We start from the raw sequence: 14,849 nt of genomic DNA on the forward strand, positions 1-14,849 counted from the left end.
CCACTGATTGTGGAGCCCAACACAGGGCTTGATCTCACAATCCTGAGATCATGACCTGAGCCGACACCAAGAGTTTTTAACCAACTAAACAGTCCCGGCAACCTTCTTTGATTATTTTATCTGCTTGTTTGAATTTCTTTGTACTTGTCTGACATCACTGTTTTCCAGATGTCATATTCACTATGGTTTTTTGTGTTGTTCCCATATCTATGTATGTATGAGTTGTTCTACCTCATATGTGCATGGAGGAAAGGCCTAGGTCAGGCAAGTGCTCTGGCAGATGCAGTGAGTATGAAATGGGGAGGGGGCAGGGAAAGGAGCCCTGCTCCCAGTATACTAGGTCATCGGTTTGCAGCATATCTTGGCCAGGGTGCAGGCATCACCTAAACTGTCATCCCAAGGTCTGTGGGCTGAAAGAGGATGGCACAACAGCCCAGGGGCAGCTGGTCAGCCTGACTGAATGCTCCTCAAATCCTCTTGCTCTGATATTACTGCTTACTGCAGCACCACAAAAGGGAGGTAGTACAGGAAAGTAATGACTGTCCTGAGGCCCTGTAGGTGGTAAATGAAGCCACTTTCTTTAGCTTGTCCTCAGCTCTGGGCTCTCATCCAGACAAGTCTGAGATCACCTCGACTTCCCCATATATTGGAACAGGACTCTGGAACTTGCTGTCATCTGTGCTTCCCTATAACTTTTCATTTCTCTACCTTGAAAGATCACCACCCCTCCTGGACCCTGAAGGCGTCTTGATGTTTCTGCCCTATATACCCTTCTGCAGTTCAATTAATTCTGCCCTTCCTGCAGCTGCCATATTAGTTTAGGCCACACCCTCTCACATTTGGAATATTCATTTCAAATAGACGCACAATTAATTAGAATTTCCAAGGGCCCAGATCTATATAAACCACTCAAGATACAGTATAGACAAAAACAAAAAGAAAGGAAAATTTCATCTGTGAGTCAGTTAAACTCTACGGAGAGTGACAGATAAGAAATAAGACAAGTAAGAATAATATAGTTTTTCTGATGAAGGTCATTTCTATGGAGAAAAATAAAGCAAAGAAAGTGACTAAAGACTGCCTGGTAGGAATGAGGCACTGAGATGTGACGAAACACATTCAGTGCAGGCCTGGAGAGAAGTGAGGAGAACTATGGGTCCCTTTCCCATGGACAAAGGGAAGGGAGAATAAAGATGCAAGGTGGGAGTGAGGCTGCCAGTGGGAGCTATGGGGGGAGCTGTGAGGCTGTGGCAGAGGGGGCTGCTGAGGCAGACAGACCACTGGAGCCAGATCAACAGGTCTCTAGGCCACTATCAGGAAGCTGGTTTCACACTGTGTCTGTGACACTTAGAGGGTGGTCCAAGGGCACTGTCCTTCTCCACACTTGCTCCTGTCTTTGGTGAGGAAAGTACCTAAGCAGAGAGTAAGTATATAAACTCAGAGCACATTACAGATGTTTCACGTCCTTTGAATCTGATGACATAAAAGCCCTTGCACTTTGTATGCCTTTGTTTTCTTGTTGGTTTCACATTTCTGTTCATTCATTTTTATTGTATTTTGTGAAACTGTGAGTCTGTGACATTTTGAGGAGTGGGTAAGTCCTTCACCAAGGATGGTGTGTACTCAGGCAGAATGACTTTGGAAGCCACCAGGGAGCTTCTGCAGAGGAGGGATGTGGTCAGACAATTATAAAAGGGTCCTTGTTGACAGCTGCTTTGAGGATAGAAAACTGGCAGGAAAAAAAAAAAAAGAAAGAAAACTGGCAGGAGGAGAGGAGGCAAGGCAGGAGCCAACCCCACCATGGGATGATAAGAGCTGCACAGTAGAAGGTGAAAGTGGTGTGACTCTGGATATGACTTGAAAGTGAAGGTCAGACATGATGTTTGGATTGCTCCACAGGTCCCTTCCTTAAAGAAACCCATTCGATCTGCTTCTCCAACTCTCTTTCATGTTGTACTGGGTGGTCATTTCCACTACAAAGAGTCAGGAAACAGAAATGCTGAGTTTCCCAAAATCTATTCCTGCCACTTTTCCCTAGTGAGTACAGGCTGCCCCTCCCAGCCACATTTCAAAACAGGGGCCTCTCACCATTGTAATTCTTCCCTCTCTGACAGATGGGTCTTCACAATTATAGGATCTAGTTTTCTAACACAGAGACCAAAATACACATAGGATCCACTGTACTGCTATGTTCTGTTCACCTGTCTGATTATATTCTCTCTCTCTCTCTTTTTAAACTTTTTTTTTTTTTTCAGCTTCAGGTCTCTTCTGATTTGTTTAGAATATATTTCTCTGGGGCTGTTGTTGCCTTTTTAGTATTTTGTTCTCTTGTTCATCTATTTTTTCTCCAGACAGAACTACAAGATGGAAAAACTCACCTCAAGAAAGAGAACAAGAGGCAGTACTGACTGACAGGGACCTAATCAGTATGGATATAAGATGTCAGAAATATAGTTCAGATTAACAATTATAAAGATATTAGCTGGGCTTGAAAAAAGCATAGAGGACACTAGAGAATCCCTTTCTGGAGAAATAAAAGAACTGAAGTTTAATCAAGTTGAAATAAAAAAGGCTATTAATGAGAAGCAATAAAAATGGAGGCTCTAGCTACTAGGATAAATGAATTAGAAAAGAGAATTAGTGACACAGAGGACAAAATGATGGAGAATGAAGATGAAAAAAGAAAGATGAACAACTACTGGATCACAAGGGGAGAATTCCAAAGATAAGTGATACCATAAAGCAAATCAATATTAGAATAATTGGCATCCCAGAAGAAGAGGAAAGGAGGGTATGCAGAAGGTATATAGGAGCAATTTATAGCAGAGAACTTCCCTAATCTGGGGAAGGAAAGAGGAATCCAAGTCCAGGAGGCACAGAGACCCCCCCCCACAAAAATCAATAAAAGTAGGTCAACACCTCCACATATAATACTGAAACTCGCAAATCTTAGAGAAAAAGAGAAAATGCTGAAAGCAGTTCAAGACAAGAGGTCCATAACCTACAAGGGTAGAAACATTAGACTGGCAGCAGACCTATGCCCAGAGACCTGACAGGCCACAAAGGACTGGAATGATATATTCAGGGTGCTAAATGAGAAAAATATGTTGCCAAGAATACCTTATCCAGCTAGGCTGTCTTTCAAAATAGAAGGAGATACAAAAAAGCTTCTATGACAAAGAAAAACTGAAAGAAGTTGTGAACACTAAACCAGCCCTACAAGAAATATTAAAAGGGATCCTTTAAGTGAAGAGGTAAGATAGACCAGAATGAGGCAGAGACTAGATCCAGAAACAGTGACTCTACAGGTAATAAAATGGCACTAAATTCATACTTTCAATGTTACTCTGAATGCAAATGAGCTAAATGCCCCAATCAAAAGACACATGGTAACAGATTGGATAAAACAGCAAGACCCATGGATGCTGTCTGCAAGAGACTCACTTGAGACACAAAGACACCTGCATATTAAAAGTGAGGAGGTGGAAAACCGTTTATCACGCTCATGGACATCAAAAGAATGCTGGGATAGCAATCCTTACACCAGACAAATTAGATTTTAAACCAGACTGTAATACAAGATGAAGGACACTATGTCATAATTAAAGGCTCTATCTAGGGACATCTTGGTGGCTCAGTGGATGAGCATCTCCTTCAGCTCAGGGCATGATCCCAGGATCTGGGATTGAGTCCCACATCAGGCTTCCTGTGGGGAGCCTGCTTCTGCTTCTGCCTCTGCCTCTGCCTCTGCTTCTGCCTCTGTCTCTGTGTCTCTTATGAATAAATAAATAAATCTTTAAAAAAAGGTCTACCTAACAAGAAGATCTATCAATTGTAAAAATTTATGCTCCTAACATGGGAGCAGCCGATTATATAAACCAATTAATAACATAATTAAATAAACATATTGATAATAATACAATAATAGTAGGAGACTTTAACACCTGACTCACTGCAATGGACAGATAATCTAAGTAGAAGATCAACAAGGAAACAAGGGCTTTGAATGACACACTGGACCAGATGGACTTCACAGACATATTCAGAGCATTCCAACCTAAAGCAACAGGATACATATTCTTCTTGGGTTAACATGGAACATTCTCCAGAATGTGACTCATATCTGGGTCACAAATCAGGTTTCAACTGGTACCAAAAGACTGGGATCATTCCTTGCATATTTTCAGACCATAATGCTTTGAAACTGGAACTCAATCAAAAGAGGAAATTGGAAAGAACTCAAATAAATGGAAGCGAAAGAGCTTCCTACTAACGAATGGGTCAACCAGGAAATTAAAGAAGAATTTAAAAAATTCATGGAAACGAATGAAAATGAAAACACAACTGTTCCATGAAACATAACCTTTGGGATCCAGGAAAAGCGGTCCTAAGAGGAAAGTATATCGTAATACCTTTCTCAAGAAACAACAAATGTCTCATATACTTAACCTAATCTTACACTGAAAGAAGCTGGAGAAAGAACAGCAAATAAAGCCTAAATCCAGTAGGAGAAGGGAATTAATAAGGAGTAGAGCAGAAATCAATGAAATAAAAACCAGAAGAACAGTAGAACAGATCAAGGAAACCAGGAGTTGGTTTTTTGAACAAATTAATAAGATTGATAAACTCCTGGCTCAACTCATCAAAAAGAAAAGACAAAGGACCCAAATAAAATACAATCATGAATGAAAGAGGAGAGATCACAACCAACACTGAAGAAATACAGTTATAACAACATATTATGAGAAACTATATGCCAACAAATTGAGCAATCTGAAAGAAATGGATGCATTGCTAGACATGTATAAACTACCAAAACTGAAACAGGGAGAAACAGAAAACCTGAATAAGAACCATACCAGCAAAAAAGTGAAGCAGTCATCAAAAATCTCTCAAGAAACAAGAGTCCAGGACCAGATGGCTTCCCAGGGGAATGTTTTTTTTTTTTTTTTTTTTTTTTAAGATTTTACTTCTTTATTCATGAGAGATACACAAAGAGAGGTAGAGACATAGGCAGAGGGAGAAGCAGGCTCCCTGAAGGGAGCCTGATATGGGACTGGATCCCAGGACCCCTGGATCATGCCCTGAGCCAAATGCAGACGCTCAACCACTGAGCCACCCAGGCATCCCTTCCCAGGGGAATTCTACCAAACATTTAAAAAAGAATTAGTACCTATTCTTCTGAAGCTGTTTCAAACAACAGAAATGGAAAGAAACCTTCCAAAGTCTTTCTATGAGGACAACATTACCTTGATCCCAAAATCAGACAAAGACCCTATCAAAAAGCAGAATTACAGACCAATATCTCTGATGAACATGGATACAAAAATGCTCACCAAGATATTAGCCAGTAGGATCCAACTGTACATTAGAAGGATTATTCACCACGACCAAGTGGGATTTATTCCTGGACTGCAGGGGTGGTTCAACATCTGCAAATCAATCAGCGTGATGCACTATATTAATAAAATAAAGGACAAGAACCATATGATCTTCTCACAGATGCAGAAAAAGTATTTGACAATGTACAGCATCCTTTCTTGATTAAAACTCTTCAAAGTGTAGGGATAGAGGGAATATACTTCAATAGCATAAAAGCCATTATGTGAAAGTCCACAGCAAGTAGAATATCATTCTTAATCTCTTTCAAACTAAGAGCTTCCACCCACTAAGGCCAGGAATGGCAGGGATGTCCACTATCACTACTGTTGTTCAACATAGTACTAGAAATCCTACCCTCAGCTATCAGATAACAAAAAGAAATAAAAGGCATCTGAATCAGCAAAGAAGAAGTCAAACTCTCACTCTTTGCAGATGACATGATACTCTATTTGGAAAACCCACGGACTCCACCCCCAAATTGCTAGAACTCACACAGGAATTCAGCAAAGTGGCAGGATAGAAAATCAGTGCACAGAAATCAGCTGCATTTCTAAACACTGACAATGAGACAGAAGAAAGAGAAATTAAGGAGTCTTCCATTTACAATTGCACTCAAAGCCTTAAGATACCTAGGAATAAACCTAACCAAAGAGGCAAAGGATCTGTACTCAGCAAAGTATAAAACACTCACGAAAGAAATTAAGGAAGGCACAAAGAAATGGAAAAATGTTCCATGCTCATGGATTGGAAAAACAAATATTGTTCAAATGTCTATGCTACCAAGAGCAACTATACATTCAATGCAATCCCTATCAAAATACCATCAACTTCTGTTACAGAATTGCAACAAATAATCCTAAAATTTGTATAGAACCAGAAAAGACTCCAAAAAGCCAAAGAAAAGTTGGAAAAAAACATAAGCTGGTGGAATCACAATTCCACACTTTAAATTCCATTACAAATCTGTAATCATCAAGACAGTACGGTACTGGCACTAAAACAGACATATAGATCAATGGACCAGAATAGAGAACCCAGAAATGGACCCTCAATTCTATGGTCAACTAATCTTTGACAAAGCAGGAAAGAATATCCAATGGAAAAAGACAGTCTCTTTGAGAAACAGTGTTGGGACAATTGGACAGCCACATGCAGAAGAATGAAACTGGACCAATTCCTTACACCATACACAAAAATAGATTCAAAATGGATGAAAGACACGAATGTGAGACAGGAATCCATCAAAATCCCAGCGAAGAACACAGGCAGCAACCTCTGTCACCTTGGCCAGAACAACTTCTTACTAGACATGTCTCCAAAGGCAAGGGAAACAAAAGCAAAAATGAACTATTGGGACTCTATCAAGATAAAAAGCTTTTGCACAGCAAAGGAAACAGTCAACAAAACCAAAAGAGAATGGACAGAATGGGGGAAGATATTCACAAACGTCTTATCAGATAGAGGGCTAGTATCCAAAATTTATGAAGAACTTCTCAAACTCAACACCCAAAGAACTAATAATCCAATCAAGATGTGGGAAGAAGATATGAACAGACATTTCTCCAAAGAAGACATACACATAGCCAACAGACACGAAAAAATGCTCAACATCACTCGGCGTCAGAGAAATACAAATCAAAACCACAATGAGATACCACCTCACACCAGTAAGAATGGCTAAAATTAACAAAGTCAGGTAATGCAAGCTGGTGCAGCCACTCTAGAAAACATTACAGAGGTTCCTCAAAACGTTGAAAATAAAAATAGAGCTACCCTATGATCCAGCAATTGCACTACCAGGGATTTACCCCAACGATACAAATGTAGTTATCTGAAGGGGCATCTGCACCCCAGTGTTTATATTTATTTATATTATTTAAAAAAGAATTAGGCAGAATAGCAATCTCCACAACAGTCAAACTACAAAAGAACCCAATGTCCATCAACAGATGAATGGATAAAGAAGATGTAGTGTATATATACAATAGAGTACTACCCAGCCATCAAATAAATAAATAAATAAATAAATAAATAAATAAATAAATAAATAAATAAGAAAAGAAATCTTGCCGTTTGCAATGACATGAATGGAACTAGTGGGTATTATCTAAGTGAAATAAGTCAATCAGAGAAAGACAATTATCATATGATTTCACTCATATGTGGAATTTAAGAAACAAAACAAAGAGGATCATAGGGGAAGAGAAGGAAAAATGAAACAATGAAATCAGAGAGGGAGACAAACCATAGGAGACTCTTACTCAGTGGAAACAAAGTAAAGATCGCTGGAGGGGAGGGAGATGGAGGGACGGAGTAACTGGGTGAGGACATTAATAAGGGCACATGATGTAATGAGCACTGGGTTATATATAAGACTGATGAATCACTGAACTCTACCTCTGAAACTAATAATACATTACATGTTAATTAATTGAATTTAAATTTAAAAAAAAATTTAAGGGATCCCTGCTTGGCTCAGCGGTTTAGCACCTGCCTTCGGTCCGGGACGTGATCCTGGAGTCCCGGGATGGAGTCCCGCGTCCGGCTCCCTGTGTGGAGCCTGCTTCTCCCTCTGCCTGTGTCTCTGCCTCTCTCATAAATAAATAAATGAAATTTTTTTTTTTAAGATTTTATTTATTTGACAGAGAGAGAGAGCGCACACAAGCAGGCAGAAGAAGAGGGAGAAGAAAGGAAAAGGAGGCTCCTGCTGAGCATAGAGCCAATGTGGGGCTCAATCCCAGGACCCAGGGACCATGATCCACGCCAAAGGCAGATGCGTAACCAACTGAGCCACACAGGCGTCCCTAAATAAGAGAAAAAAAAATTTTTTTTAATTTTTTATTTATTTATGATAGTCACACACACACACACACAGAGGCAGAGACATAGGCAGAGGGAGAAGCAGGCTCTATGCACCGGGAGCCCGACGTGGGATTTGAGCCGGACGTGGGATTTGAGCCCGACGTGGGATTTGAGCCCCTCCCGACGTGGGATTTGAGCCCCTCCCGACGTGGGATTTGAGCCCGGGTCTCCAGGATCGCGCGCCCTGGGCCAAAGGCAGGCGCTAAACCGCTGCGCCACCCAGGGTTCCCCAGAAAAAATTTCTTAAAAAGAAATATCAGCTTGTTTGATTGTGGTCAATTGTCCCAGAGATGTTTGGGGATCATTAATTTATTAAGGATTATTAATTAGTTTATTTGAGAGAAAGAGAGAACATGAGTAGGGGGAGGGGCCAAAGGACTACCAGACTGCCAGCGAAGCCTGGAGGGGTGTGGGGGCCTGAGACCTGGAGGCTGGCAGGGGCTTCATCCCTGGACCCTGAGATCATGACTTGAGCTGAAGTCAGACACTTAATCACCTGAGCTATGCAGGTGCCACTCCAGGGTTGTTATGTAATAACTATTGGAGAGCTGGAACTGGAGCCAGATCGAGATTCCATCAAGGATTTCAGCAGTGAGCAAATTTTATCCAATCATGTCTGTAAATGCATCATTGACTCCACACCCTATAAAAGGGAGGAGACTTAGGAAGGCCTGTCAGATGAATCCAGTGTGGATAGTGAGTCACATAGCGGCCCAGCTTTCAGCCCAAAACTGCCCAGTTTGAAGTCAATCTTCCTGAGGTGAGTTTCCAGGATGAAAGGAAAATTTCTGATTTTGTGTGTGTAAGTGTGCATGCGTGTGAATGTAAGTATGCCTCTGGGAAGGAAATTCCTCGGTGCAAAGTTATGGAGGTCCCTCAAGTGTGGGGATGGCCTATTGTGTTAACTTCTCTATAAAAACCTTGCCTGATTGCAAGAGACTTCTTGAGAAAGTCTTTTTTGTATGTTTCTGTTGTCTTGTTAATTTTATGTTTCTAGTAATTCACTTTTATTACATCTTGTGAATGTGTTGGCCCACAATAGATTGGGATGAGTGGGTAGGAGCTAAAATTCAAAGGAGGGGTATCAGGTATTTAGCAGACTTTACTGAATTGCTTATGAGCCAGCAAATGCTCCAATAGTCTTCCTAGGTATTAACTCTTTTAGCTCATTGAAACTCTGGGTTCTAGGTGTCATCAGAGATCAGAGCCCCCATGACATAGACAAGAACCCAGTGGATCATGTGCCTGTGGTCACACAGTTGGTTAATGTCCGACTCCAGGTTAAGCCTGGGCTTTGTTTCATTTTGTTTTGGGATATAATTGATGTATAACATTGTTAGTTGCAGATGTACAACATATGATTCTATTTTTATATATATTGCAAAATGATCAATACAATAAGTCTAGTTAACATCCATCATCTTACATAGTTTCATTTCTTTTTTTCTTGTGATGAGAGCTTTTAACATGGCAGTCAGTTTTTAATTCCAAGGTTTTGGCTGTAATAATACTCCAAAGCTGTGTCTGTGTGGGATTGAGAGCATGTGTGCAAGTATGAGCATGTGGCTCCTGTGTGCCTGGAGAAATACAGAAAAAGAACTTGTGGGGAGGCTCAAAAGAAGAAGAGGGCATGGATTCTACAGTAGAAAGGAGAGGGAGGGAGGGAGGGGGGCTGAGGTACTTGGATATAAAAAATCAGCCACAACACCTAAGGTGAGGATGGAGGGGTGAGATGCCTCTGGCAAGGCTTCCTGAGACAGGGAAGGACTTGGTACTTTTCTTGAGGAAGAGGGAGTTGTAGAGGGAGTAAAGTGGAGTCTGACCTGAGCAGATGAGGATGTTGGAAAGGTTGACTAGAAGCTTTGTGATAAATGGATTAGGAAGAAGAAAGAATGTGCTCAACTTTCTCCTATGGGGTTTTTCCAGAATCCACTGCCTCATTAACTGATGGGATCAGGGTGGCTAGTCTGAGCAAAGCTTAACACAAAGCATGAAACAAAATCGACTAACAGCAATTAATTAGGTCTTTGTGTGCCCACGTATCAATCCTACCTTTCACATTTTTCTGATTTTTGTGGCGTGAAATTTCCTTTTTTTTTTTAATAATTTTTTTTAATTTATTTGTGATAGTCACACAGAGAGAGAGAGAGAGAGAGAGGCGCAGAGACACAGGCAGAGGGAGAAGCAGGCTCCACGCACCAGGAGCCCGATATGGGATTCGATCCCGGGTCTCCGGGATCACGCACTGGGCCAAAGGCAGGCGCTAAACCGCTGCGCCACCCAGGGATCCCTCCTTTTTAAAAAAAAAAAAAAAAAAAAAGATTTTACTTATTTATTTGAGAGAGGGAACCTGTGGCAGGGAGGGGCAGAGGAAGAGGGAGAAGCAGACTCCCCTTTGACCAGGGAGCTCAACGTGGGGCTTGATCCCAGGACCCTGAGATTATGACCTGAGCCAAAGGGAGACACTTAACTGATTGAGCCACCCAGGCACCCTGTGCTGCATTTTAAAAAAATGAATGAATGACTTTACTTGATGAATACTACTTCTCGTTTTAATGTAGTCCAGTGTGTCAGTCTCCTCTGTGGAAAAGGAAATTCCTGTTGAGTAAAGAATATCTTTTTCTACTACAAGGTATTAAATATATTCTTCCAGGTGGTCTTCTAGAAGCTTTATTTTACATTTCTGAGATTTTTAAAAACCCATCTATAACTATTTTTTTAAAGATTTATTTATTTATTCATGAGAGACACACAGAGAGAGGCAGAGACACAGGAGAGGGAGAAGCAGGCTCCTCACAGGGAGCCTGATATGGGACTCAATCCTGGATCCCAGGATCACGCCCTGAACCACCCAGACATCCTTAGAACTAATTTTTGTAAATGGGGCAAGACTGGGACGCCTGGGTGGCTCAGCGGTTGAGCATCTGCCTTTGACTCAGGGCGTGATCCTGGGGTCTTGGGATGAAGTTTTGCATCAGGCTCCCCGTGAGGAACCTGCTTCTCCCTCTGCCTATGTCTCTGCCTCTGTGTGTCTCTCATGAACAGATAAATAAAATGTTTAAAAAAAATTAAATGAGGTAAGATTGGGGTCAGGATGAACTTTCTCCTTTATGAATGTTCAGTTGACCTAGCACCATTTATTGGAAGAAAAAATTAAGCTTACCTATCAGCACATGCACTTCAGTGTCGTGTTTATAGAAAGCCAATGGCAGTATAGCCGTCAACCAATATCAGGATAACATTCTGTTTGGTTGCCTTATTTGTCTATCCTTGTGCCATCGTCCAAGTCTTAATGAATATAGTCTCATAACTTGTTTTGTTTTGTGATTATATAAATCCTGAAATTGTTATTATTCTTCAGGATTGTATTGGCTATTCTTAGCCTATACATGTCAATGTAATTTTAGAATCAGCTGTCAATGTTCACACACACACACGCATACACTTGCTGGATTTCCAATGGCATGGCATTGAATTTATCCAGCAACTTGGGGATAAATGATGTTTTCCAACTGGAATTGAGTCTTGCAATTCACGAACATAGCTATCATTTATGAATATAATATTTATTAATATTGTTTTTCCATAGAGGGCTCGTACATTTTCATTCGACTTTTTCTGAGATATTTGATGTTTAATGGTAATACAGTAGTTGAGTATTTTTTAAATTTAATTTTCTAGTGTTATAATACAATCCAACTGATTTTGGTAAATTAGTCTTGTATCAGACATCTTGCAAAAATTCACCTCGTCTAATATTCGTAGAAAGGGGAACCCTCTTGCACTGTTGGTGGGAATGTGAATTGGTACAGCCATTCTGGAAAACTGTGGTGTTCCTCAAAGGGTTAAAAATAGAGTTCCCCTACCACCCAGTAATTGCACTACTGGGGATTTACCCCAAAGATACAGATGCAGTGAAAAGCTGAGACACCTGCATCTCAATGTTTATAGCAGCAATGTCCACAATAGCCAAACTGTGGAAGGAGCCTTGGTGTCCATCAAAAGATGAATGGATAAAGAAGACGTGGTATATGTATACAATGGAATATTAGCCATTAGAAACCACAAATACCCACCATTGGCTTTGACATGGATGGAACCGGAGGTTATTAGGCTGAGTGAAGTAAGTCAATCGGAGAAGGACATTCATTATATGGTTTCAATCATATGGGGAGTATAAAAAATAGTGAAAGGGATTATAGTGGAAAGGAGAGAAAATGAGTGGGAAAAATTAGAGAGGGTGACAAAACATGAAAGACTCCTAACTCTGGGAAACAAACAAAGGATAGTGGAAGGGGAGGTGGGTGGGGGGATGGGATGACTGGGTGATGGGCACTGAGGGTGGCAATTGACGGGATGAGCACTGGGTGTTATACGATATGTTGGAAAATCGAACTTCAATAAAAAGAATATATGTATATATATATAAAGAACATTTGATACTTTATTGGAAACAAAATCAGGACATGTACAAAAAATGATATTTAATATATTTTCTTGCCTTTTTTTAACTGATTAAAAAGTAGTCCAATGTTGCATAGAGTTGGTCATCCATCTCTCAGGGGAAAACACTTAAGGATACGTTTTGCTGTATTTTGTATACTTTATGACATTAAAGAAGTTCTCTTTATTCCTCGTTTACTAAATGTCTTTTAATAATGAGCACTGACTTTCATTAAACATGTTTAATGTACCCAAGGAGATGATCATATTGTTTTTCTAAGCTCTATTCATGTGGTAATTGACTTTTTAATTTTCACCCAATGTTTCATTTAGAAAGTAAACTCCACTTGTTTTGTAATATATTATTCTCTTTATATGTCACTGGATTTGATTTGCAAATATTTTGCTTCCCATTTCTACACCTCTCATTTGTGAGAGATCCTGACCTGTAGTGTACCTTTCTTTTTTTTACATTTTATTTATTTATGTATTATTGAGAGACACATGCAGAGAGAGGCAGAGGCATAGGCAGAGGGAGAAGCAGGCTCCATGCAGGGAGCCAAATGTGGGACTCGACCCCGGGACTCCAGGATCACGCGCTGAGCCGAAGTCAGAGGCTCAACCCCTGAGCCACCCAGGCATCCCTGTAGTGTACCTTTACTTAATGTACTTATAATATTTTTGTTATCAGGGAGCTGCTGAACTCATTAACTAAAAGGGAGTGATCCCACTTTTTTATGCTCTGGGGACAGTTTATGGAAGATTAGCATTCTTTCTTAAATGTCTAGTAGAGTTTATCCATGAACTTACCTGAAACTAGATTTTTGAATTATGCCAGTGCTGTAATTAATTATATATCTCTTCTATTTTTTAGCTTGCAGTCTTCAACCAGCAGTTGAAACAGACCTCCAGAGAAATAAATCAGTAGGAACTGAATATCTAAAGTTGAATCTCTCTGAGAATTCTTGTTAAGAATGGCTTCAGATATCAGAATATCATTTCAGGGAGAACCATCTATGAATGATCCTGGGTCAGAAAACCTAGAGCATAAACTTAGCCAAGGACCAGCCATTCAGGAGGAAGACGAGATCTATGAGTTCCCAAGCACTCAGCTCACTTTATTGCAAAACAGTAACTCAAGTGCAAGGCAGGAACTGCAAAATCTCTATAAGTTATTTCACTCATGGCTGCAACCAGAGAAACACAGCAAGGATGAGATTATTTCTCATCTGGTCTTGGAACAGTTTATGATCAATGGCCACTGCAGTGACAGGTCCATGTTGAAAAAGAAATGGAATGCAAGTGGCAGGAACCTGGAGAAATTCATGGAAGATCTGACTGATGATGGCATGAAGCTACCTGGATTAGTAAGTAGAGGGTTTTAACTCTTGAGGTGAGGGGAAGAGGTGTGTAAGGATTAAATATAGCCCGTTTAAAAAAAATACAACCTGTTAGAGTTGCTTGTAAGTAGATAAAGAATCCATTTATTAGTTCTCACAAAAGAGGCTCTTTACCATGCTAAGTAAGCAAAATTAAAGCATACGTTTTATAGGTAACTATTCAGTAGGACATATAAGAGCTAACATACTAATTGATTTTAGCCAGTGAGATGGTAGGAGGGCTCAGTAAGAAATTGGCAATAGAACAGAAACCTCAAGAATGGGGAGAAACGCCTTAACACAAGCTCATTCTTCCCTCAGAAGTCCTTGGTATTAGTCTTTTTTCATTGAGAATGACACACTAATTAGAAATCACCATGAACTTTAAGGCTGGCAGGCATAAGGGCAGAATAGTGGGTGTGGCAGCATGCAGTAGAAGGATCCTGGGAAAGCCTGATGAGAGCAGAGCTTCCACAAAGGCTTCTGTCACTCAACAGATCCATAAACGACAGTGATCAGGCTTTGTTTCTCTACAGGTCCACGTCCACATGAAGGGCCAGGACGCCCTCTTTTCTGAGAATATGCCCTTAAGAGAAGTCATCGTTCATTTCATGAAACAATTGTCAGCAGGAACCCCAACAGAAGAGAACATGGGGACACCCTCCTGGACTTCCCAAGATACTTCCCTGGAAACAGGACAAGGTGAGTGGGGTAAGCCAAGGTACCAGAGGGATGTTGTGTGTGGACTCCTTCTTGGGTACAACTTCACTGAGTTGTTTTATC

The 14,849-nt window shown here is 40.6% G+C and overlaps 1 protein-coding gene across 1 annotated transcript in view; it reads left to right on the forward strand.

Annotated features, from left to right (window-relative positions):
• LOC140606521 (uncharacterized) overlaps positions 1-14,849 on the forward strand; it is a 35,916-nt gene that overhangs the window by 20,118 nt on the left and 949 nt on the right. Inside the window, exons 5-6 of the mRNA XM_072780079.1 lie at positions 13,661-14,054; positions 14,603-14,768. Of these exons, the coding sequence (XP_072636180.1) occupies positions 13,661-14,054; positions 14,603-14,768 (560 nt within the window). The remainder of the gene's footprint in view (positions 1-13,660; positions 14,055-14,602; positions 14,769-14,849) is intronic.

This window comes from Canis lupus, chromosome 1, assembly GCF_048164855.1.
Source record: "Canis lupus baileyi chromosome 1, mCanLup2.hap1, whole genome shotgun sequence".
Classification (NCBI taxonomy): domain Eukaryota; kingdom Metazoa; phylum Chordata; class Mammalia; order Carnivora; family Canidae; genus Canis; species Canis lupus.